This window comes from Myotis daubentonii, chromosome X (genome assembly GCF_963259705.1).
Source record: "Myotis daubentonii chromosome X, mMyoDau2.1, whole genome shotgun sequence".
Lineage (NCBI taxonomy): Eukaryota > Metazoa > Chordata > Mammalia > Chiroptera > Vespertilionidae > Myotis > Myotis daubentonii.
The window spans coordinates 5,537,244-5,564,138 of NC_081861.1; the positions used below are offsets into that span (position 1 = coordinate 5,537,244).

At 42.7% G+C, this 26,895-nt stretch overlaps 1 protein-coding gene across 3 annotated transcripts in view; it reads left to right on the forward strand.

Annotated features, from left to right (window-relative positions):
- Positions 1-26,895, forward strand: part of CLCN5 (chloride voltage-gated channel 5) — a 175,279-nt gene that overhangs the window by 82,384 nt on the left and 66,000 nt on the right. The window contains exon 4 of one of the 3 annotated variants that reach the window (XM_059679911.1): positions 20,783-20,881. The exons of the other annotated variants lie outside the window; for them this stretch is intronic. Coding sequence (XP_059535894.1) covers positions 20,783-20,881 — 99 coding nt within the window. The remainder of the gene's footprint in view (positions 1-20,782; positions 20,882-26,895) is intronic. 3 annotated transcript variants of the gene reach the window in all.

Here is a 26,895-nt window from a genome sequence, read left to right on the forward strand (position 1 = left end):
TCTCTTACATGCCTTGAGTGTAGGACCGTTGTCATCTTAATTACCCTCCCACACCCAAGGCTTGCAGGAGGGCAAGCTTTCTCCTCCCTCTCCAGTGTACAAGCATGAGAACAAACACATATACATGGAAGGTGGTTGCGGTTTTGATATAGCCCCCCCCCCATATGTCCTCCCTCATGTGTTCTGTTGTGGAACATATAAATATACCACTGGTACCAAACCCCACTCTGACTGTCTCACTGCATGTGTGCCCCTCCTGGCTTACCCACAAGTGCTCCTCCCTTGGCTGGCTCCCTTACTTCCTGTGGGCAACCCCCAGGCTGACCCACCTTACTTTCCAGAGTATAACCATACGTTGTGCCAAGAGAGTGAGTATGTCCTGCTCCCTCTCTCACATCCCTTGCATGGTGGAGGGTGCGCTTGCTGAAAACCCCTCCCACATGCAGGGTTTGCAGGATGGTGAGCCTCAGCTTTCTTTGCTCTCTTGTGCATGTGTGCATACATGTACAGACACCTTCACAAAGATAAAAACACGCAGGTAGTAGAAAGGAGAATGACCCACTGCCCTGTGTCCTTTCTCTCATCTCATTCCTAAATAGTTTTTGCAAGGGAGCAAGTTTTCTCTTACCTTCCTCTTGTACAAAGTTCAGGTCCTCACAGTGACAAGGACAATCTAGAAGGAGGTAAGTCTTTGGAATTGTTCCTTCCTTGCCAGCACCTAGGGGGAGGAGAAAGAGCCTTCTCAGTACTCCCATACATGGGGTGTGATGGAAAAGGGGGTCTTCTAGCTAATGCTGACAAATCCAATGTGTAAGGGAATTAAGGAACATCTGCGTGCTCACGCACACATGGTGCAGGAAGTGAGATTCCCTTACCATCCCATGGGAGCTTTCTCTGTTCTCTTCCCAGACCAGGATTTGCAACTGATTCATTCACTGAGTCATTTATTTATTCAACAAATACTTATTGAGTATCTACTATGTGCTGGGTGCTCTTCTACACACCAGGGTATATCAATGATAAAAAGACAAGAATCCCCTGCCCTAGCAGGGGGAGACAGGCAGTAAACAAAGTGAGTAGGTGAAATGCATAATGTATCAGTTGGTGATAAATGCTCTGAGGAATCATAAAGCAGGAAAGGGGGACAAGGAGTGGGTGGGGCAGTGGAGATGGTGAAGTTTCAGGGTCAAATAGGGCAATCAGAAAAGACCTATTATGTTTTATGAACAACAAAGAGGCCATAGTGGCAGGAGCAGAAGGGTTGGAAGTAGCAAGATATGATGGAGGAAAGGGAAAGCTGATGATTATTATATAGCTCTAAATGGTGAGAACTCTTTTTTTATATATATTTTATTGATTTTTTACAGAGAGGAAGGGAGAGAGATAGAGAGTTAGAAACATCGATGAGAGAGAAACATCGATCAGCCGCCTCCTGCACATCCCCCACTGGGGATGTGCCCACAACCCAGGTACATGCCCTTGACCGGAATCGAACCTGGGACCTTTCAGTCCACAGGCCGACGCTCTATCCACTGAGCCAAACCGGTTTCGGCGATGAGAACTCTTGTTTAAAAAATCATAACCATAACATAATTATCACACTTGATAATTAACAACAATTTATTAATATCAAATATATATTGTTCACATTTTCAGTTGTCTCAAGAATATAATAAACTAGGATTCAAATAAAGTCCATAACATTGCATTTGGTTGATAGTTATTGTAGTCTCTGGATTATAATTTCCCCCTCCATCTGTAGTTTTTCTCTGCTTGTAATTTCTTTGTTGTAATATAGTAGACATTGGTCCTGCAGTTTCCCACAGGCTGAATTTTTGTGATTACATCCCTGTGGTATAGTTTTCCTTGTTTGTATTTCCTGTAAATTGATAGCTGTTTCAAGGAGCCTGATCAGATTCAGGCTTAACTTTGGGGAAGGGGACAGAAGTACTTCCATCAAGAGGCACATAATGACTGGTTTTGTCTCCCTTTCTGTGATGTTAGTTACTGTTGATGTTCAATTCCTAGAGCCTTATTTCATTAGGTTTGCAAAATAATGGTAGTCTAATTTTATTATGCTCTCTTCATTTATTAGCTGGAATACTTCTATAAAGAAAAACTTCCCCTTATCTATTGTTTGATTACCCAGTGGTGCAATTTTTATAGGAAAGGCAGAATGAATGTTTGATTCTTTTTATTATTCAGTACTCAAAATAATGAGTTAGGTCACTGGTTTACTCAAAAGAGGGTTTAAAAAATATTATAAGCTCATGGGTTTAAATACATTTGATCTTTCAAGCCATTTCAATTCTTTCCTCAGTGAAGCTCAAATGTCCCATCTTTAGCCAGAGGGAGCTTCTTTAAATTGGCTTCTGAGTTATTTTGTCATGGACCCAGTAGTTGTTCAGTAGCCTCTCTGCTTTCTGGATTGAGATAATGTTCCAGGCTTATATCAGACATCTCTTTCCCCAGATCTGGAATCTACCATCTTATATAATAAAGAGGTAATATGCAAATTGACCATCATGCACTCACACAAGATGGCCGCCCCCATGTGGTCAAAGATGGCCACCACAAGAAGGTTGGCAGGGGAGGGCAGTTAGGGGTGACTGGGCCTGCAAGGGAGGGCAGGTGGGGGGGGGACCAGACCTGCAGGGGAGGGCAGTTGGGGGCAACCAGACCTGCAGGGGAGTGGTTAGGGGGTGATCAGGCTGGCAGGCAGAATCAGTTAGGGGCAATCAGTCAGGCAGGCAGGCAGGCAAGTAGTTGGGAGCCAGGAGTCCCGGATTGTGAGAGAGATGTCTGATCCCTGTGGGATCGGGCCTAAACTAACAGTTGGACATCCCCTGAGGGGTCCCAGATTGGAGAGGGTGCAGGCTGGCTGAGGGACACCCCCCCCCCAGTGCACAAATTCTGTGCACTGGGCCTCTAGTGTTTTCAATAAGCCTTAGTTCCTTTATTGGATGTGGTATTTAGAGACTACATTCTAGGTACAAAAGGATTGCTTTTCAGGCTTCTTCAATAACCAGAACAAAAACAGTGCTTTGTTGTTGCAGCATATACAGGTAGAGGAGTGTTCAGAGACAGGAGACACTGGAGCCTTTCTTTGGTTTCTTACTCACAGGGGCAAATGCCCCCATTTTTAGACATTCATTTTCTTCTCTCTGCATAGTTGTCAATGCATTCTACATTCAGTGCTGGTAGTGGTGAAAACTGATCAGATGTGGATATATTTTAAAATTAGAGCTGATTGGATTTACTGATATATTGGATATGAGGTATGAGAGAAAGAGAAGTCAGAGATTCATCCTTCTCTTTCCTCCTTTTTATGTGTGGGTTGGACACCTGTGCCAATACTGTGTGTGTGTGTGTGTGTGTGTGCGCGCGCACGCGCACGCACCTGAGGCTTTTGCTCTGTACCCTTCTCTCTAATCTTAGTACCCAAATGTACGTGCTTTTCCAAGTGCAATGCACCTGGGCAAGGATTACAGAGGGTGAATGTCTATGGCACAGAGAACAGAGTGCCTATCACCTCCCTTCATTCCCTCTCTCTGGGTACTCCCTGATACATACAAGCACACAAAACATTCAGGAGATTAAGCCATCTCACCTGCTCCTTTTCACATTCCTCCCTTCAACATGTAGGGTTTACAGGGGAGCAAGTCTCACCTACCCCAAGAACTAAATACATGAGTGGCCCTAGCCAATGTGGCTCAGTTGGTTGAGTGTTGTTCCGTGCACTCAAGGTTGCAGGTTCCATTCTTATGGCACATGCCCAGGTTGCAGGTTGAATCCCCAGTCAGGGCATGTATGGGAGACAATGGATCGATGTTTCTCTCTCACATGTCTCTTTCTCCCTATCCCTTGCTCTCTCTCTAAAATCAATAACAAAATAAAAAAATACATAACACAAATGCATCCCCAGTCCAAAGGCAGAGACCCTCTGACTCCTCTGATCTTGCAGTTGAATTCTTGCCTGTTGAACAATGAACTGTCCAAACCCTGTTCCAAAGTAGTTTGTGCTTTCATGTTCTCTCCTGCTGGTGGAGGGTCTTGCCTTTAATTTGTAAAAAACACAAGGTCTATGAAGTGCAATGAAGTGAAGCTCCATGAAATGAGGTATACCCATAATGATAGTTGTGTGCCAGGTGCTGTGCTCCACTTTATGTTTATTTGTCATTCCATTTCATTTACTTGGCACCATTAAGAAGTAGGCTTGTAACCTCGCCTTTAGAAAATCAGGTTGATTCTCTAAGCTAATTTGTAATAAAGCTTGCATTTGAACCAGGATTTGATGATACCAGAGTCCATGGTTTTTCCACTACACCAGTGCCATCCCAAGCAGCAGCATCACCTGGGAACCTGTAAGAATGCAAATTCTTGGGTCTCACCCCAGGCCTATGAGAACCCCTGTAATCTGTATATTCCCAAGCTCTCCTATGATTCTGATGCATGTTGAAGTTTGAGAACAACTGTACTCAACTATGCTGCTTTTTGGTCACATTCACACAAAGGATTTGGGGGATAGTGAGCCTTGGTGATATCTCATATTCATTCTCTCACTCTTCCTCTTAGTCACACACCTCTATCCTCCCAGTCTCTTTGTCCTTGTAGATTTATACCTTTTTTGTTGTTATCTAAGAGAAGACAAAATGTGTTCAACTAGACATCTTTTTAAAAATATATATTTTTATTGATTTCAGAAAGGAAGGGAGAGGGAGAGATAGAAGCATCAATGATGAGAGAGAATCATTGATTGGCTGCCTCCTGCATGCCCTCCACTGGGATCAAGCCCCCAACCCGGGTATATGGCCTGACCTGGCTCATAGGTTGATAACCACTGGGACACACCAGCCGGGCTCAACTATACATCTTTAATGTGAAGCTCAAGAACCTTCTCTTTCCTTCTGTAGTGTCACAAGTAAGCAGTGTCTGTGAAAAAGTGTAAGCCCTCTTTTTAAACACACAAGGAACTTTCTTCCCCTGCTCCCCCTCTCTAATCCTTGCTACCTGGGTGAGAGTGCTGTCAGAATGCAATGCACCTGGGCAAGGATTCCGAGAGTGAGAGCTTTATCTTCATGTAGGACAGAGCACCTTTCCATGCTCCTTCTATCTATTCCACAAATATTTATTAATTACCTCTTATATACACGACACTAAATTGGACATTGAGCATACAGTAATAAATAAGACATGCCTGGGCCTTTCCCTCATGTTGCTTATACTTGAGGGAGAAGAATGGAATTCTTCATCAGCCATGTACCAAGAGTGAATAGGCCGTAGAGTGGATTTCTCATTGCAACTGTCACCCCCAAATACACAAAAGCATGAGCCTTCTCTGATCCCACAGAGAAATATGCAGGAGAGAACATTCTCTGCCTCTGTACAATTACTCATAAATGACACCACACACACACACACACACACACACACACACACACACACACACACGCACACTGAGTGGCCAGATTATCATGACCACCTGACGTTTGTAGGCAAATTAGCTATAATTTCCCACTGAAGTTGGTAGAGGGCCAGACCATTATAAATAGGGAAGCAGGTTGTTTACCACGACAGTAGAAGTGATTTTTTTTTTCTGAAGATATGGGTAAACAATGCGATTTAACAGCCTTTGAACATGGGGTGATTGTTGGCGTTTGGAGCCATGGAGCGAGTATCAGCAAAACAGCTGAAGGCCTGTTCGAATACCTTTGCTGTCTGCAATTACCAAGATAAAATGTCTCCAATTCGCACAGGAACACAAGGATTGGACAGTCGAGCATTGGAAAAAAGTCATGTGGTCCTATGAATCACATTTCCAGTTGCATCATGCAGATGGCGGAGTGAGAATTTGGCGGAAACAGCATGAAAGCATGCACCCCACATGCATGAGTACAACCCTTCAAGCTGGTGGGGGTAGTGTTATGGTTTGGGGCATGTTTTCCTGGCATGATTTGGGCCCTTTAATTCGCATGGAACAACATCTGAGTAGCACAACATACCTAAGTATTGTTGCTGATCAGGTTCATCCTAGCATGTTGATGGCATATCCCAATGGAGATGGCTTCTTCCAACAAGACAATGCGCCATGCCATGGTGCTCGTATTGTGCAGGAATGGTTTCAAGAACATGAGGGAGACTTTACCTTGCTTAGGTGGCCCCACAATCACTAGATCTCAATCCAATTGAGCATTTGTGGGACGAAGTTAAAAGAGCCATCAGGCAGCTGGTTCCACAACCATCAAATCTCACTGAACTGGATAGTGCTGTTCATCAGGCATGGTGTCAGATTCCTCGCATCACCTTTCAACATCTCGTGGAGTCAATGCCAAGAAGAATCACCACAGTATTGAAGGCAAAAGGTGGCCCAACAAAGTACTGATGGGGTGGTCATAATAATCTGGCCACTCAGTGTATATCTCAACAAGATTCTTTGCCATAGACACACACATACACACACACACACACACACACACACACACGTGGGTGCCTAAGCCTTCTTGTCTGCTCCCCCTCTTGAATCCTTGGAACCTAGGTGTGAGTGCTATTTCAGTGCAACACACCTATTCAAGGGTTCAAAGAGGCCGAGCCTTGTCTGCATGTAGAAGGACTGGGTACCTGTGCATCACCTCTTTCACCTTCCCACCTTCTTTCAAATATTTGCTATGAGATGCCAGCTCTTTACTGGGTGTTAGAGATACAATGGTGATAGATAGACAAGATAGACAAGATCTCTGGCCCAGAGTCCTCATCCCTGGACTTTCTAGAAGACAACTATGGGAAGATTGACTTCATTCCCTCTGGGCAGGCTTACCCTTCTGTCAGGGCATGAGCTTTCTCTTTATTTCAGCTTACTATCAGATACTCTAATGGGGAAACATACATTGGGTGATGAGACTGATACCACCGGTTGTTGCCTTCAATGAATTTATAGTTTAGCAGAGGAATAGAAGGGAATAAAGTACATGTTGTACTGTCCTCCAACATGTGCATGCACATGTGTGCCTGCATACACAGATTGTCCCAGCCTTCTTGTTATCCTACAAACACATAGCCAACACATGCAGACTCTCATGTGTGATCTGAGAAAAATGCCACTCTACAGTGACCAGTACATATTCAGAGGCTCTGTCTGAGAGAGAATAGCCATGTGACCTTGTGCATGGGGATGAATACATAATGCACACCATGGGGGAGATGTATCAATGTTATTAAATGCACATAGTGATGCTTTGAGGAAATGGAACTAAGAGAGTTACTACGCACATGAACACACATACAGGGTGCGGGTGCCCAAACTTTCTGCTCTGCTCTTCTTCCCTCATCTTTTGTATCTGGGTGAGAGTGCTTTCTGAATGCAAATGCACTGGAGCAAGTATTCTGGAGGGTGAACCTCCTCTGAGTGGAGAAGGACAGAGGATCTGTACATCTCGTCTCAGCTGCTTGCTGCATGCCTGCTTCTCCTCTGTCACTCATTCTTTTCTTCCAAAACAATATTCATTGGTCACTGTGCTGGTCACTTGGTCCCTGCCTTCCTGGATCTTACAGTCTGGTGAAGAAAATGAACTTTGTCATCACCCACTGCCTCTTGCATGCACTGAGGGGGAGTGGACAACATAGGGGACTTCTTACCTATCTCCCCAACTTACAAGTGTGACACATCTCATTCCTGTTCTCACACTGATACATATAGGAGAATGTCTTCACTTTAGTTTAATCATACATAGATGCCCTGGGCAGGGGCAGTGAGCTGTTTTGTTAAATATACACTCAGGGGGTGCACCTGCCAGAATCTTCTACTCTGGCTCCCCCTCTCTAATCCTTGCTACCTGGGTGAGAGTGCTTTCTGAATGCAATGCACCTGGGCAAGGATTCTGAGAGGGGCAGCATCATCTTCGAATAGGACAGAGCACCTCTACGTCTTCCTACCCTCCTTTCTACAAGTACCTGTTGAGTGCCTACTCTATTTTAGATGCCATGCTGGTCAGCTGACTCACAAGAAAATGAGCCACATCTGGTCCCTCCTTGCAGGTTTCAGAATGGACTCCTCACTCATTATGCCTGCATATCCTGAGAGTAGGCAGACTACACACTGGGACTTGACATGACCCCTTTCCTGAGATCATACAAATGTATGTAGGAGAATCTTCTAAACCTCAGCACACAAATGCACTGTGTGCGCACACACAGACATGTAATGTGGAGTGGGCTCCTGACCAGGTGCATCATTCTCCTTAGTTCAGTGTAGGTGCCATTGCTGCCCTGAATTGCTGCCTATGTTCAAGAACTCCAAGGGAAGGAGCCTTGTCTACATGTAGAGAGACAGAACTTGTGCAGCAACTCTCCATTCCCCTTTTCCTTCCTCCCACAGATATTTGAGTGTCTACTAGATGCCAGGTACTATGCCAGTCACAGAGGAGATAGCAGGGATCAAAATGGACAAGGTTGCTACGTTTACATTCAGGTAGGGCACTAATAAACACACTATGACAGGTGGATGCTGTGGACTAATAGGCTACTGTTCAGAAAAATGAAGTAGATTTTTTTTTAAACAATTCTTTTTTTTAATATATTTTATTGATTTTTTACAGAGAGGAAGGGAGAGAGATAGAGAGTTAGAAACATAGATGAGAGAGAAACATCGATCAGCTGCCTCCTGCACATCTCCCACTGGGGATGTGCCCGCAACCCAGGTACATGCCCTGGACCGGAATCGAACCTGGGACCTTTCAGTCTGCAGGCTGACGCTCTAGCCACTGAGCCAAACCGGTTTTGGCTGAAGTAGGTTTTTATGTTCCTTGCTATCTTCTCTGCAAACACAAACATATATGCAGGTTTTGCTAGAGATTTTCACCCCTCACCCCCCCAGACACACCTAGCGACATGGATCTACATGCAGAGATTCCCACCCCAGTGTTTAGACCAGTGAACTTTCCCAACCCTTCCATTGATAGGGACTAAATGAGAGAGGTCTTACTATTGCTCTCCATGATGCTGTGTATGGCAGTGATCATTTTCTTTACCTTTCTGTACAGTCACATGTAAACACACTATATGCAGAAAAATAAGCCTTCCCTGTAAACACACACACACACACACACACACACACACACACACACACACACAACATTCAGGTATACAAACACAGAAGGTGTGTTCCCCATACATAGAGCTGCATCCACACTGTGCATAGGATACAACATGTCACTAGCAGTGTTGTCTCACCTATGTCCAGTGTGTAGGGCACTGGAGCTTTCTACATGCTCCTTCCACAGCAAGAGTTTGAATTAAATTGGCCCCTTTTGCATACACAGAAAGAACACTTTACTTAGTACAATCATGGACAAATCACCTGTGAGCAGAGAGTGATGTTTTTTGTACACGCACACACATACACACCTTCACACACACAATCTGAAGGTGCCTGAGTCTTTTATTCAGGTCCCTATCTCTCACTCTTGGTATGTGGGTACAAATGCTAGCCAAGTCCATTACCCTTGTACAAAAATTCAAAGAGAGGGAATCTAATCCATGTTTAAAACACCAGAGAGTGTTTACATTACATCACCCTCCCATTCTTTCATTTCTTTAGTGTTCATTTAGGGTGCTTGTTCTCAATGTGTGTTCACTGGACTAGCAGCATCAGTATAATCTGGGAACCTCTTAGAAATGCAAATTCTTGGACCCCACCCCTGACCTACTAATTCCTGAACCACAACAGTCTGTGTTCTAACAAGTCTTCCCACGGATTCTGATGTTCACTCAACTTTGAGAATTACTGGTTTGGTTTAACTGCTGGGGACATAGTAATAAGGAAGTCAGGTGAAGGCTCATCCCCCAAGGGACTTAGCCTATAAAGGGTGGAAAGGAATGAGCATCCTTATTTCTCATGCACGTTCCCAGTGCTGTGTCCCTGCAAGCTGTGGCAGAGATGACATCTGCTCATTATTCTACCCACCTCCTCCAGAACCACACACTTGGATAGCATAGGAAGTTAAGTGAACTCACAACCAAGACTCTATCAAGGAAGAGCCTTATCATTACTTTTCAGGGCATGCACTTAACACTGTAGGCACATATACTTGCACACACATGTACACACACACACATGCATCTGGTGTGCAGAAGAATGAACTGCTCCTTCTCCCATACCCATTGCATATCGGAGTTGTGAATTCTCAAAGCACCTCCTGTGTGCATGGATTACAGGAGGGCGAGCCTTGTCATCATGAACCTTCTACTGAAGAATTCAATCAGTACATATTTATTGATCAGGTTTTCTTGGTTAATCCTCACCTGAGGATAATTTTTTCATTGATTTTTAGAGAGAGTGGAATGGAGGGAGGGAGGGAAGAGAGACAGAGTGAGAAAGAGGGAAAGCGAAATATCAGTGTGAGAGAGATATATCAATTGGTTGCCTCCTACACATGCCCTGACTAGAGCTGGGGATTGATCCTGCAACCTTGGTACGTGTCCTTGATCAGGAATCAAATCTGTGGTCCTTTGGCAAACAGGCTGACACTCTAACCACTGAACAACACCCGCCAGGGCGCAATCACTTTTTATGTGCCATGCACTGTGCTGGTAGTATTCTGCTGAATAAGAGAAAGCCTCTCTATAGGACTTCCTATCTCTAGTGGAGGTGTGTGGTGAATGAACTTCCCCAGGTCTTGAAAATAGGCATGGAGAATGTGCCAAGAATTGAGCCTTCTCATTGTTTTGTGCATACCCACGTTTTTCATGCTTGCTCACATGGGCGCGCACACACACACACACACACACACACACACAGCCACATTCCCACACAAAACTGAAAGGCAGGAGAGAGACTTTGTTATTTACACTTGTCTGCAGAAGTGTGAATTTTCTTGTTGCACACACACACACACACACACACACTCACTCAAATGCATGTGTGGTGTTGCAGGTGCCTGGACTGTGATGTTTGCCTCCCCTCCCTTGTCCTTGAAATGTAGGTATGAGTGTTGGTTTATCAGTACAGTGATCTTATGCAAGAATACAAGATCCTGAGCCTGGTCTATGTGTAGGACAGAGCCTGTGCAGCACTTCCGTTACTATCCCCTGCTTGTTCTTTTAGTCACTTTTTTGTGTGTGCATTTCTTTGTCCATTCATCCATCCATTTAACATATTTACTGAGTTCCTGCTGTTTGAAATTGCCACAGTGAACTAGCCATAGGGATGTCAGCCTTGCAAGCATGCCAAACTCACAGCTAGCAGGCCACATGCCTTGTTTAAATAAACCACGAGTTTAACATGCTTGGTCTAGTAGGTTTCTGGAGAGTCAACTTCCTCATGACGATGCCTGTAGCTACATGGGCTCAGGGTGCAGGAATCCAGTTTCTCCTTTTCTCTTCACACAGACTTGCATGTGGTGTACATGTCCTGAGTCTTCTGCTCTGCCCACCCCCTCCTGTAATCCTTGCTATTTGGGTGCTAGTGCTGTCTCAGTGCAGCACACCTGGGCAAGGATTGAGAGAAGGTGGGCTTGATGGCACTAAGGACAGAGCTTATACATTACCCCTCTCTCCTCCCTCTCTTGAGTGTCTGGTTGGTATTGGATAAGCACAGACAGCAAGATTTTGGGCTCTCTGGTGGGCTTGTCTTTATTCTAGAAGAAATGTCCTTATCAAATAATGTCTATGTACTCAGGTGCCCAGAGTGCCGGATAGTGAATTTTTTCTTTACTCCCCTCCTGACTCCACACACAGGGTGGTGGACAGGGAGCAGAGCCTTCCCATCTGCTCTCTCCCTAACTTCCTCAACTTAGATGAGTGCTATCTCAAGTACGATTTGACATATGAGTAATTTGAGTTACGAGCTCCGTCACGGAACGAATTAAACTTGTAAGTCAAGGCCCCACTGTATTGTCCTTAGTCAAGGCTTCAAAGAGTGAAAGCCTTGCCTACAGATGGCAGGACTGAGTGCTGTTATGTCTTCTTTCTTGCCTTGCCAAATTTGTATGGAGTTTCTGCAATATGTTAGACACTATGTTGAGAATACAGTAATGAACAAAACAGGCACAATCTTTTATTTCTTTCATCACAGTTTTGTAATTTTCCTCATGTAGATCTTATACACATTTTGTTAGATTTATACTTGATTATTTCATTTTTGGAGCTAAAATGTAAATAGAATTGTTTTAAATGTCAAATTACAACTGTTTTTTGCTGATTTATAAGAGAATTTGGCTTTTATATGTTAACCGTGTATCCTGCAACCTTGCTAAAGTCGCTTATTACTATTTTCAGAGTGTTTTGGTTAATTCTTTGGGATTTTCTATACAGACACTTATGTCTTCTGTGAACAAAAACAGTTTTATTTCTTTCTTCCTGATCTGTATATCTTTTGTGTCCCTTTCTTGTCTTTTTGCATTAGTTGGGACTTCCAGGAAGAGGCTGAGTAGCATAAGTGCAGACATCCTTGCCTTGCTCTTTGATCTTAGCAGGAAAGCGTCTAATTTCTCACCATTAAGTATGAAGTTAGCTCTAGGTTTTTTTTATAGATGTTATTTATCAAGTTTAGAAGTTACCTTTCATTTCTAGTGTGCTGAGAGTTGTTTTTTTTTTATCATGAATGGATGTTGGATTTTGTCAAGTGCTTTTTTTGTATATTCAGTGCTATAAATTTCCTTATAATCACTGGTTTTGCTGTATACCACACATTTTGATAAGCTATTTTTTTGTTTTCTTTTTCTTTTTTTACATTTTTAAAAATAAATCTTTATTGTTCAGATTATTAAAGATGTTCCTCTTTCCCTTCCCCCCATAGCTCCCCTCCACCCAATTCCCACCCCACCCTCTGCCCTTACCCCCCCTCCCACTGTCCTCATCCATAGGTGCACGACTTTTGTCCAATCTCTTCCCACACCCCTCACACTCCCTTTCCCCTGAGAATTGTTAGTCCACTCCCTTTCTGTGCCTCTGTTTCTATTATATTCACCAGTTTATTCTGTTCACCAGATTTTTTTATTGACTTAATTTTTTGATTCACTTGTTGATAGATATGTATTTGTTGTCACTTTGTTGTTCATAATTTTTACCTTTACCTTTTTCTTCTTCCTCTTCTTCTTAAAGAATACTCTTCAGCATTTCATATGATCCTGGTTTGATGGTGATGGACTCCTTTAGCTTTTTCTTCTCTGTGAAGCTCTTTATCTGACCTTCAATTCTAAATGATAGCTTTGCTGGGTAGAGTAATCCTGGTTGTAGGTCCTTGCTATTCATCACTTTGAATATTTCTTACCACTCCCTTCTGGCCTGCATAGTTTCTGTTGAGAAATCAGCTGACAGTCATATGGGTACTCCCTTGTAGGTAACTGTTTTTCTCTTGCTGCTTTTAAGATTCTCTCTTTGTCTTTTGCTCCTGGCATTTTAATTATGATGTGTCTTGGTGTGGTCCTCTTTGGATTCCTCTTATTTGGGGTTCTCTGTGCTTCCTGGACTTGTAAGTCTGTTTCTTTCACCAGGTAGGGGAAGTTTTCTGTCATTATTTCTTCTAATAGGTTTTCAATATCCTGCTCTCTCTCTTCTTCTGGCACTCCCATAATTCAGATGTTGGTACGCTTGACGTTGTCCCAGAGGCTCCTTACATTATCTTCATATTTTTGGATTCTTCTTTCTTTTTGCTTTTCTGGATGGGTGTTTTTTCCTTCCTCGTATTTCAAATCTTTGATTTGATTCTTGGGATCCTCTAAGTCTAATGTTGAATTTCTGTATATTATTCTTTATTGCAGACAGTGTATGCTTAATTTCTGACTGGTCCTTTTCCATTTTTTTTTTTTGCGTTCTCATTAAGATCCTTGAAGGTCTCACTAAGTTTCTTGGAGGTTTGTAGAAGATTCTTGAGTAACCTTATAACTGTTTTTTTTTTGAACTCTATATCCAGTAGTTTGCTTTCCTCCATTTCTTTCATTTGTGACACATTTCTTTGTCTCCGCATTTTGGCTGCTTCCCTGTGTTGATAGAGTGGCTTTCTGTGCTAGGTGTCCTATAGGACCCAGTGGCTCAGCCTCCCCAATCACCTGAGGTGGACACTCTTGGTGCACCCCTTTGTGGGCTGGGTGCACAGTCTTGTTGTAGTTAAGCCTTGATTGCTGTTGGTATCCCCGGGAGGTACTGACCTCCAGGCCAATTGGCTGTGGGGACCTGCTGTGTCTATAGTGGAAGAACTGCTGTGCTGGAGACACCCTTCTGGGGGCAGGACTTGCTTCAGTGGGGCTTTGGTGCTCACTGAGTCTGCCTCTTGAGTGTGTCACTTATGGATGTGAGGAGTTGAAATCTGGTATCTGACCACTGGGTACACTGGCTCCTGGATCTTCAAGGAGGTGCAAAGTCAGCCACTGCCTGAGGCCACCCAGCAGGAGCTACAGCGAGATCTTCAGATTTATCCTCTTTGTTTGGGGTTTGGAAGTTTTGGAGCTCTCTGACACAGCTGCAGTTTGTTAGGTTAGGCTGTGAAAGGACAGGCCATTCATATGCAAAGCCACTGCACAAAGCTTGGGTGGGGTTGTAAATTGGGTGGAGCAAGGTCTCAGGGAATCACCAGGGTGGAGCAAACCACGATGGCTGCCAGTCAGCCATCTCCGGATCTCCAGTCTCTGCATCTCTGCGTCCCTGTGTCCCATGCCCCCACAGTAACAATGATCCCTGTGAGCAGCTCTGCAAGAAAGCTGCCCTCACTTTCTGACCCAATGCCAGACAGTCCAGTTTCTCCCTGTAGGAGTCTGTGTCAACAGAGTCTCACCGGAAACTGGAGTTCAGAGCAGTTGGGAGCTTGTATCTCCCTTCCAATTGAAAAAAACAGCACACCCAGTTGCCAGCCCGTTTCGCGCGCCTCTGTACCTCTGCTCTTGGTGCCTCCACACCTCCTACCCAGTCTCAATGTGCTTTTTTCTTTTCTTCTAGTTGTAGAACTTCCACTCAGCCAGCTTTCCTGTGGTTCTGGATGATAGCCATTTTGTCTTTTAGTTGTAGTTTTGGTATGGTTGTGGGGGGGCAGCACGTACAAGTGTATGCCTTATGCCACCATCTTGGTTCTCTCTCTATAAGCTATTTTTTCATTTAGTTCAAAGTGTTTTTTAATTTCTCTTGCAACTTCTTCTTTAACCAATGTGTTATTTAGAATTGTGTTGTATAATCTTAAAGTATTTTGGGGTTTTCCAGCTATCATTCTCTTATTGATTTCTAATTTGATAATTATCTTAGAACAGACTTTGTATGATTTCTATTTTTAAAAAATTTGTTAAGGCATGCCTGGCTGGTGTGGCTTGGTGGTTGAGCATTGACCTCTGAACCAGGAGGTCATGGTTCAATTCTCAGTCAGGGCACATGCCTGGGTTGTGGGCTCAATCCTGTGTGGGGCATGCAGGAGGCGGCTGATTCATGATTCTCTCTCAATATTGATGTTTCTATCTCTCCCTCTCCCTTCCTCTCTGAAATCAATAAACATATATTTTAAAAAATTGTTAAGGTGTATTTCATGGTCCAGAATGTCATTTAGCTTAGTGAATGTTTCATGTGAGCTTGAGAAGACTATGTATTCTGATGCTGTTGTTGGATGAAGTAGCTATCAATTAGATCCAGTTGATTGATGATTCTGTTTAGCTTAACTGTATCTTTACTGATTTTCTGCTGCTGGATCTGTCCATATCCAGTAGAGGGATGTTGAAGTCTCCAACTATAACATTGGGTTCATCTATTTCTCCTTGCCATTCTCTCTGATTTTGCTAATCTATTTTTATGTTCTGTTGTTAGGCACATATATGTTAAGGATTGTTATGACTTCTTAAAAAATTGACATCTTTTTAATCATGCAATGCTCATCTTCATCCCTGATCATAGTTGAATATTGTATTTTTACCTACTCTGACAGTTTCAGTCTTTTAACTGTTATATTTAGACCATTGATGTTTACAGTGATATCTGATGTGGTGGAGTCCATACTATCTGCCATATTTTTTACCTTTTCCTATTCGTTGTTCATATTTTTTTTTAAATGTTATTTTCTCCCTTTTTCTGCCTTCTCTGGTTTTAATTGAGCATTTAAAAATAATTTTACTGATTTCAGGGAGGAAGGGAGAGGGAGAGAGAGAGACAGAAACATCAATGATGAGAGAGAATCATCAATCAGCTGCTCCTGCATGCCCCCCTACTGGGGATCAATCCCACAACCTGGGCATGCGCCTTTAACCAGAATTGAACCTGGAACCCTTCAGTCCACAGACTGACACTCTATCCACGGAGCAAACCAGCTGGAGCTAATTGAGCATTTTGTATAATTCTATTTTTTCTACTCTTTTAGCATATTAATTATATTTCTTTTTGTAAAACTTTTTTTAGTGGTTGTCCTAGTGTTTGCAGTATACATTTATAACTAATCCAAGTCTTCCTTCAAATAACACAGTATTACTTCATGGATAATGCAAGTACCATATAACATAGTATTCTCACGTCCTTTCTCCTGTCCTTTGTAATATCACTCTTTCATTTTACTTATCTATAAGGTATCATCACCGAATGCATTGTTACTATTATTGTTTTGAACAAACTGTTATCTGTTAGATCAATTAAAAATAGGAAAAATCATCAAATGTTAACTAGAGTTATGGTGATTATTTTACAACATATACAAATATCAAATTATGGCACTATAGACCTCAAACTAACATAATTTCATATGTCAACTATACCTCAATGTAAGAAAGCAGGTGGGAAAAAAAGAATAAACAACATAGTTTACCTTCATATATTCCTTCTCTAGCACACTTTCTTTATGTAGATCTGAGTTTCTGACCTGTATAATTTTATTTTTCTTTTGAAGAATTTCTTTTAACATTTTCCATCAGACAGATGTACTGCCAGCAAATTCCCTTAATTTTTGTTTTTCTGAGAAAATTCTTTATTTCTCATTCTGATTTGAGGGATTGTTTCTCAGGACTCAGAATTTTTGATTGGTGGTTATTTTTAACCCTTCATATATTTTATTCTTCACTCTTCTAGATTGCATTGTTTCTGAAGAGAAATTTGATGTAATTCTTATCCTTGCTCCTCTATAGGCAAGGCATTATTTTCTTTTGTCTACTTTCAATATTTTTTTCTTTGATTTTGTACAGTTTGGATATGATGTGCCTAGTTGTACATTTTAAAAAATATATTTAACCTTCTTAGTGTTCTCTGAGCTTTCTGGACCTGTAGCTTGGTATCTATTATTAATTTTAGAAGCTTCTGGGTCATTAGTGCTTTAAATACAGTTATGTGCCACATAACAACATTTTCATCAATGACAAACCACAGATGATGATGGTTCCATAAGATGATAATAGTGCTGAATATCCTGTAAGAATTGGAGGATGTGTGGTTCAGAAGGAATTTTTTTTTTCTGTGGTGTGAGCAATATCTGTGGCACTTGGCAACATATCCCTTTCTCATTTACAGCACCTCAATTTTGAGTACATAGATTATATTCCAATCAGTCAGTCACTGACCTGTTTCATTACAGAGGAGCCTGCCATATTCAGAGGTGCTATAGCCCTTCCAATCTAACATAATGCTCTTTAGAGTACATTGTTGTAAATTCTACATGTACAGAGGTCCACAAGATCTATTTTAACAACTATTAAGGGCCATTGCCACTTAAGTAAAAACTTTCTTTGTTAGGGTGGAGCCAGCCTGTCCCTGGACTCTTTTAATATTTTCAGGTTGTTATTCTGTAAAATATAGAATTTCTTCTATCAGGTAAATGTCAGAGAGAGCCCTTTGTAACAGATAGAGTCAATGGAACAAAAACCAAATTTTCAGAGTAAAAATATTGAGTCCTCAGTTCTACATCCTTCATGTTAAATACCCTCATTTTTCATGAATAATGCAAAGTTCCTTATTCTGACCCCCTGCTCCAACATGCAATAGTCCAAAACCATAATGCTATGACAATCTGCTATGTTCCTTTACTTCTCCATCTTGATTTCACATTCCTACTGACCCTCAGGCCACCTTTCACTCCCTCCTGACAGTCACTATTATGGTGATCTATACTTTACCCAATCAGTTTCTCCTTGATATTCCCAATCAATCCAGCCCACATCTCTGTTCATGGAGCAACACTGACAGCTTCAGTGTCCTATTTCTGACCCTGTAGTGTCCAGAATGTCCTAGGCCTTCACATTCACTCAACACTCACTCACTGACTCACCCAGAGCAACTTCCAGTCCTGCAAGTTGCCTCCTGCACATGCCCCAGCCCAGGCCAGAGATCAAACCTGCAACCCAGATATGTGCCCATGACCCTTTGTTGTGCAATTTGACACTCTAACCACTGTGCATACCAGCCAGAACTCTATGTTCTTTTCTGGGGATTTCTCTTGTTCTTTCATTTGGGGCATATTTCTTTGTCTCCCCATTTTGTCTGCCTTTTTCTGTTTGACTGTATATTAGGTAGATCTGTTATGGCTTGCAGGCTTATCATGAGGGCTTTCTGATGTAGGTGCCTTGTGGGTCTCAGTGGCACAAGGCACCTACATCAGAAAGGCACCTAAATCACCTGAGCTAGGTGCTCCAGAAATGTTTCTTGTGTGGGTAATGTGCCCCCTATTGTTGTAGTTGAGTCTTGAGTAGGGTTGGTCCATTCATGGGTGGAGTTAATCTTCAGACTAGTTGAATATAATGGTAGACATAGTTCACTGTATATGAGTTGCTGTTCAAAGACCGCCTCCCAAGGCAGAGTTGTTCCCAGCAGGTTCTTGTGCCTGCTGGATTCCCCCTTTGGCTGTGTCATTAGTGTGGCTAGTTGGGTTGAGCTCTGGTGAGATTTGAAGCCCACCACTAGTTGTGTTGGTTCTGGGCCCACTTGGATGGGGCTTTGGTGCAGGTCAGTGTCAGAAGATGTGTGTAACTGGCCTTGGGCTATCTGTCTGGACCACTGTGCTCTTCACTGATTGTGACTGTCTGCTGGGCCTGGATGTGTGTGGGAAGAGCCAAGCTGTGTACAAAGGTCAGCTTCCAGTAGCTCTGAGCTGAGCACAGATCAATAAAAGGTCCAAGGCTCTCTGAGGTTGGTATCTACCTGTTGGCTGCTCCACCACCTCCTGAAGTTGCCTGGACTTCCTCCAGAGCCTTTTGAAGAAAGACTGTAAAGTGGGCCCAAGCTGGCATGCCCACTGTCCCTTTCACTCAACATAAGCTCAGTTGGGTGGGGTGATTGGGTCAGGAGGATGGTGCTAGTGGGTCCCCTTCTTAGGGGCAGCATACCATAATCTTATGTTAGCCCGGCTGCCATAACTCAGTGGTTGAGCAATTAATAGGGAGATGTGGCCCCTATTCCAGAACCATAGGTGAGAATTGTTGTAGGTGAGAATGGCAACAGGTGTCTGACCAACGGGTTCAGTAACCTTGGTACTTGGGTTTTGGCTAAGAAATAATGTAAAGTCCAGGCCCAAACCGTAATTTATTAGATAAATTACAGAGATAGAAAAAGTAATTCCTAGAATAAATGGGCTTAGCAAACAAATTCTAGAGGTAACGGAAGGGCCCTTGGAGCTTGAGAGTGAGGAATCTAATGGTAATGTGCCTGGGAGGGGGAGGGGGAAAAGGGAAAGGAAATAGAGAGGGAAGGGAAAGGCAGGAGCATGCTCCTGGGAGGGAGAGCGCATTGGGTCTTCTATCCTAAGGGTTTTAAGGGCAGCGGTATTAAGGAAGTCCCAGGGAAATATCTTAATAGAATATTCAGAAGTTTTCCAAGTGTGTCCATTCAGGGTTGTGGTCTCCACTGATTGATTGGCCCGCACCAGGGCAGGGGGTCATTATTATTCCATGCAGCTGGTCCTGATGCCAGCCCTGGCTGGTTTTGTTGTATATCTGGGCCTGGAGCTGAAATACAACTGAGGCCTAGATGCTATCTCTAGGGAGGAAAGGTCAGGGGGTCCAAACCTCAGGACCAGCGATATACTAGAGGAGGAAAAGTTACCCTGAGGGTGAGGTCCCCCCTACAATTGATTGTCCAATGCTAGGCACCTGGGGCTTTCTCTTGCTCTGCTCATGTCTGCCTAACTGCCTACAGCAATACCACTCATTCTCTGCTAGATTCTCCAACTCTACCTCCCCAGGAGGAGTGCACCACTGGTTCAGGTTGGGTGCAGCCAGCTGTTCCCAACTGCAGAAGCAAGATCAGCAGGATGGTGCCACCAAGATTTGGGAAAACAGATCACGATAATCTTATGTTAGCCCGGCTGCCATGGCTCAGTGGTTGAGCATCAACCTATGAACCAGGAAGTCACGGTTCAATTCCCAGTCAGGGCACGTGCCTGGGTTGTGGGCTCGATTCCCAGTGTGGGGTATGTGGAAGGCAGCTGATCAATGATTCTCTCTCGTCATTGATGCTTCTCTCTCTCTCCCTCTCCCTTCCTCTCTGAAATCAATAAAAATATATTTTAAAAAAGATAATCTTATGTTGGGGGAGGCACCAGCCAAGCCCATGGAAGGGGAGACAGAGCTTAACACCTGCCCTTCTCTGTGTGGCCGCACCCACTGGAGCCTGGACCAGATCCTCTGAGGGTGACATTCTCCTCTCTGAAGTTTCCAGCTCTTTGCGGCCCTTCCTTCCCTTGAGGAACTGAGCTCAGTAGGGTGGGGCCACCAGGACTTGGGAAGAGAGATCAAAACAGTCTTCCATTGGATGTGGTGCTGTCTGAGGCTGCAGGTGGTGGGGAAGACTGGCCCCTGTTCCAAAGCCTCACGGTTCACTGTCTGTCTGTATTTCTCTGTTTCTCCAGAGAAAGAGCACACCAAACGTCCCTGTTGGGTGCAGCCAACAGTCCTTTCTGCTGGACTCAAGCTTGGCAGGCTGGTGTCGCCAGTATTTGGAGGACCCGGTTAGTGCACTCCCTAGGCTGCTGGTGAAAATAGTTATAAATTTTGATGTCGTCTTTGTTATGCCTGACAGACCCTTGTCCTTGAACCTCATGACACTTCTCTAGCCATCTCATTTGTCAGTCCCTTGAAAACTTTTATAACAGGGTGTTAACGTATTTGAGAAATCTCTGAGATAAAACTAAAGAAAAGCTGATCTGCTAAGAGAAGATAACATATCATTGTTTTAGTTTGTCTGAATTTTGAAGCCCTTTTTAAACAAATTATCTACTAATGTATTTTGCCTTTTTATCTGTTGGGATCCAATTTTAATGATCTGAACAATTTCTTTATATATTAAGGCTATTACTCCTTTGGCAAAACACTTACATGAAATATTTGTCATTTGCTTCACTTTGATAGCTGTCACCATGGTCTCTTCTAACTGGTTTATCCTCTTCATTCTTCTCACCAATCATGGGTAATGCCCAAGTATAGTTTCTCAGTTCTGTGTTCTTTTCCTACTTCAACAACTCTCAAAGTGTGGTCTGGGGATTCCTGAGACCCTTTTGGGGATCTGCAAGATCTAAACTGTTTTCATATTAATATTAAGACATTATATTCCTTATTCACTTTCATTTTCTCATGAATATACAGTGGAGTTTTCTAGAGGCTGTGTGACAGGTAATGATGTCATTTCTCTGATGATAAATGGAATATGTGAAGCATAATCCAGCTGTCTTCTATTAATGCAGACATCAAAAAGTTTAAAAAATGCCTCTTGCTAATTTGTTTTGTTTTGTAATATATGGATTTTTAAAAATGTTAATATTAACATATAGTGGGTTGATCATTGTTATATATAAATACATTAATAAATATTTATTTTAAACATTCCCAGGTTTTAATTACTAAAGGAGTAAATATCTTTAGATAGAACTCATATAAATAAAAACTCTTTAGGCTCCTCAATAATTTTGAAGACTAAAGAGATCCTGAGACCAAAAAGTTTGGGAACTGCTGTTCTGTTAATGCTTCCTTTGATTTCTGTCTTTTCTCATAACCCCTACTTATCTATGAGGATGACTCACAGATGAAGACCACGCTTTGAGAAGAAGCACTATTTTTTCCTTCTAAGACTTTTAATCCACAGTTCTGACAGGTAGAGAAGGTACCCTGGGTTAAGGATTGGTCCAAACCTTCTAAATAAGCATCTTCTATGTCATCTCAGAAGTTACACTTGATGATTCACATTTCATTTTTGCTTTTCTAAATAAAGTAACTAAAACTGGAATTTGAGTATAAAATATATTATTTACTGAGATATCCCATTGTGTTAGGCACTTAAGAACACAGATTTAACACCTTTCCTCAACTAGTTCAAAGTATAGGGGGTAGGAAAAAGGTGATTTTATGTGTGTACCAGTTGTTATCATCTTCAATGTTATACTTAGGATTGTCTTCATGTTTTGTTTTATTTTTTAAAAATATTTTTTATTAATTTCAGAGAGAACGGAGAGAGGGAGAGAGATAGAAACATCAATGTTGAGAGAGAATCGATCGGCTGCCTCCTGCATGCCCCCTACTGGGGATTAAGCCTGCAACCCAGGCATGTGCCTTGACTGGGAATTGAACCATGACCTCCTGGTTCATAGGTCAATACTCAACCACTGAGCCACACTGGCTGGGCTTCATGTTTTATTTTTAACTAGAGGCCTGGTGCATAAAATTAGTGCATGGGAGGGGGAGTGTCCCTCAGCCCGGCCTGCACCCTCTTCAATCTGGGACCCCTCGGGGGATGTCTGACTGCCTGTTTAGGCCAGACATCCCTCTTGCAATCCAGGACCACTGGCTCCTAGTCACTCACCTGCCTGCCTGCTTAATGCCCCCAACTGCCCTTCCCTGCCGGCCTGATCTCACCCCCAACTCCCCTCCCCTGCTGCCCTGATCTCGCCCCCAACTGCCCTCCCCTGCAGGCCAGTTCACCCCCAACTGCCCTCCCCTGCTGGCTTGATCTCACCCCTAACTGCTCTCCCCTGCCAGACTGATCTTGCCCCTAACTGCCTCTGCCTCAGCCCCCACCACTATGGCTTTGTCCGGAAGGAAGTCAGACATCCGGAAGATGTCCGGTTTACCTGGTCTAATTACCATATTACCCTTTTATTAGTATAGATTATATAGGATAAGATTGCTTGAATGTGGCGGGGGGAGGGGGAGAAGCCTTTTTTAGCAGGAGGAGATGCTTTTGGCAGACAAAAGTACATAACCCCTATATCTGGACTGATAGCCAGCCATATGCACTATACTGCCAAACCGGTTATTTAAAAATTGAACCGCTTTCTTTCTATTTATTTATTTATTTATTTATTTATTTATTTATTTATTTATTGCTTAAAGTATTACAAAGGGTATTACATATGTGTCCATTTCCCCCCCCCCCGCCCTAGACAGTCCCCTAGCCTCCCCTATCCCCCAGTGTCTTATGTCCATTGGTTATGCTTATATGCATAAGTCCTTTAGTTGATCTCTTACATCTTACACCAAACAGCTGTTGCCCTTAAAACCCCTCCTCAGCCCCCACCTTAGGTTCTGTCTTTGCAGTTCACCTAGATTAGGTTCTGATTAGTTGGTTTCTATGCCAGTCAGCATCAAAAGCTCCACCTCCTAGGCAGCCATTGGCTCTTCTGGGAAATCCAGAATGGCTCCACTGACAGCTGTCTCTCCGGGCCTATCTCCAAGCCTGATCTGCAGCCTCCGCAGTGGCTATGGACCAGGCCCTGACTCTCTCCAGGCCTATCTCCAGGCCTGATCCGCAGTCTCCATGGTAGCTACTGATCAGGCCCTGCCTCTCTTGCCGTGCCCACCTCGCCTCGCCCACCCTCCCACTGCCCCATCCACCCACTGGCCGCCAGCCTTGCTGTGATAGGAGCCTGTGGGCTGTGGGGGAGGGACTGAGTGGTGCTCCATGCACTTCCTGGTGACCGTTCGTTTGGTCATTTTGGTTGTTACGGCCATTGGCCTTTTATTATATAGATGATATGGCAATACTTATACATTGATAAATTGTATAATGTCTCGCTTAAGCCTTTCTTCTTCTTACATTTTTCTTTTGCTACATCTGCAGTATCTGGCATATAATACTTTCCCAGCATGCCATATGCAGGTCAACAGATATTTTTGTGGAGCAAAAATAAGGAATAGGAAAGTTTATTGCTTCATTGTGCTTGCTAGTATTGGAATATGGGATATACTTTACATTCTTCATTGAAAGGCCCTGTGTATCAACCCATCCATTGGTTTATACATTTGTTTTTGCCAAATGGGTTTGCTGAAATGGAAGTATTGATTTATTTGAATCCACACATGCCACTGTCACTAGCATCATTCTCCTCTGACCTGGCTCTTTCAGTACAACTGTTTGTTATATATATATATATTTTCTTCTTCTTCCTTTCCAAATCACCTACAATGAAACTGGAAGTAGCAAACTGGCCTTCTAGCCCTTTCCTTTTTTCTCCCTTCCAGCCCATTGCTGCCACACTTAGCTCTTAAAATTATGTTCTTATCATGTTGCTTCTCAAAAAGCACAGTGATTCCATTGGTTTCCCAGGTCCTTCATGATCAATCTCCATCCATTTGCTCAAAGATACCTACCCTCTCCTCTAGTCAAGCACAAATGTCAGCCTCATTCTCATCTTAAGTCTTTGGCCATTTTTTCCCTTAGGCCTAGAATACCCTCTCTTCTCTCTAAAGCCCTCTCTAGCTTACAATCTCCTCTCCACTTTCTGAATGTAGATTGCATATTTATTCTAAAAGTGTAATACTTACCTGTTGTGTAATTGCATTATGTAAAAGTTTTCTCTTAAACTAGATCATAAATTCCTTGAGAGTAGTGACAAAGGTAACAAATGTTTTTTGTATCCCCAATTCCCTACCCTCATAGTAACAGGCATAGCTATATTGAGTGTCAGCCATATAAATTTGTTGATTAGCTATTAACCCTTCCTCTCTGACTGGAATCCTCCTCAATAAGCATTTATTGAACATGTACTCTGGACCACTAAAGTTGCTGTAACAACAGAAATGAGAAGGATATGGTGTATGTATGTAATCACAAGACCCAGTGAAAGAGATTATGCAATCAACATAGATGTGTGAACAAAGGGGGTGTGGAAGGAAAAGCCTGTTTGAACTGGCCCTAAATGGACTGAATGGAGTTTTATGAGATCGAAAAGAAGATGGGGTACTGGATGAAATTCCTGATAGAGTATGTGGCCTAAACAAAGTCAAGGAGGCATAAAAGTACATGGCCTTATGAGGAGTATAACAAATTTGTAGTAGGAGGTAAGTCTATCTGGGTAGATGGGATCTATATTTGATTGGGCCCTGAATGCCATGAAAAGAAATTTAAACTTTACCCTACAAGCAATGGGGAATCTGCTTATGATTTCAAGCAAGAAAGTGACAAAAAGTGCCTTTAAGCTGAAAGTGTTAGCTATGTAACACATCCACCAAAACAACATTTTTCTCTGTTTTCTTCCCCAGGCCTCCATTATATGACAAACCCTATTTATAATCTACCAGTTGGGATAATAAATCAAATTCTCTTACTTTGTTCTTGGCCTACTGTAAAATCTGGCTGACCTCAGGCTTGTGGCCATCTAGAGGTTTGATTTATTCCAGATGTGCCATTCTCTAGAACGACATGTCATAATGAAGCCCCAAACTGTCATGGAAAGAGCACTGGACTTAGAGTTCAACTAGATACGATTTCAAATCTCAGCATTAATGAACTTTAAATGATTTCCTGATTTTTTTGATGCTTTAACTTTTTCTCTTGAAGCTCAATATCTGCAAAATAAAATCAAAGACTGGCCCTGGCTGATTTGGCTCAGTGGATAGAGCATTGGCCTGGGGACTGAAGGGTCCTAGGTTTGATTCTGGTCAAGGGCACATGCCAGGGTTGTGGGTTCGATCCCCAGTGGGGGGCATGCAGGAGGCAGCTGGTGGATGATTCTCGCTCATCATTGATGTTTCTCTCTCTCTCCTTCTCTCTTCCTCTCTGAAATCAATAAGAATATATTAAAAAAAAACAACTCAAAGATTGTACCAGAATGAATTAACCATGGGCAAATACCACTTTGAGTTTTACTGATTGTATTTATTTCCTTTGTTGAACTCCCATTTATAACATCTGTTTTGCTTGATTTACTTGCTTCTTCTAATTTTCTTTTGTTGACTCTTTATTTCTATGTACTTATTAAGGAAGCACTTTATAACCCAAACAGTGAACCAGATAGCTGCTCCAGGAAATGTTTGGAACGAGGCAGCTCAATTTAGCTGAATTGTTCTGTGTCAGTGGGTTACAGGAAGGAGTGTGTAAGTTCCCTATGGGGAAACTAGTGAGTTTTCCAGCTTCCCCCTTGTTGAATTTTCATCTTGTATCATCATTATTTTGTTTTAATGAATTCCCAGAACAATAGTTATACCCATCTGAAAATATGACTATAGGACATGTCCCACAACCAAACAAATTATTTTTGGATTCCCCATACGTTTTCTTTCTATGATTTGTGTGGCTCATGTAGAGTTTCTAGAACTGTGTATTTTAAATAATTTCCTGAATGAGACATGTAAACAGTGGAGAAAAAGGGAAAGGATTCTGCATTATTTTTCAAATTGTCTTCCTCTCTTTCAGTACTAGTTACTATATGGAATTCATGGGCATTTAATAAAATTAAACAAAAAGAAAACCTCCTGCCCCAATTGGTTTGGCTCAGTGGATAGAGTGTCAGCCTGCGGACTGAAGGGTCCTGGGTTCGATTTCGGTCAAGGGCATGTACCTTGGTTGCGGGCACATCCTCAGTAGTGGGTGTGCAGGGACAGCTGATTGATGTTTCTCTCTCATGATGTTTCTCTCTCATCGATGTTTCTAACTCTCTATCCCTTTCCCTGCCTCTTTGTAAAAACATCAATAAAATATATTTTAAAAAAAGAAAACCTCCTGAGGTATGCTACCCTTAGACTCAGTTATTCT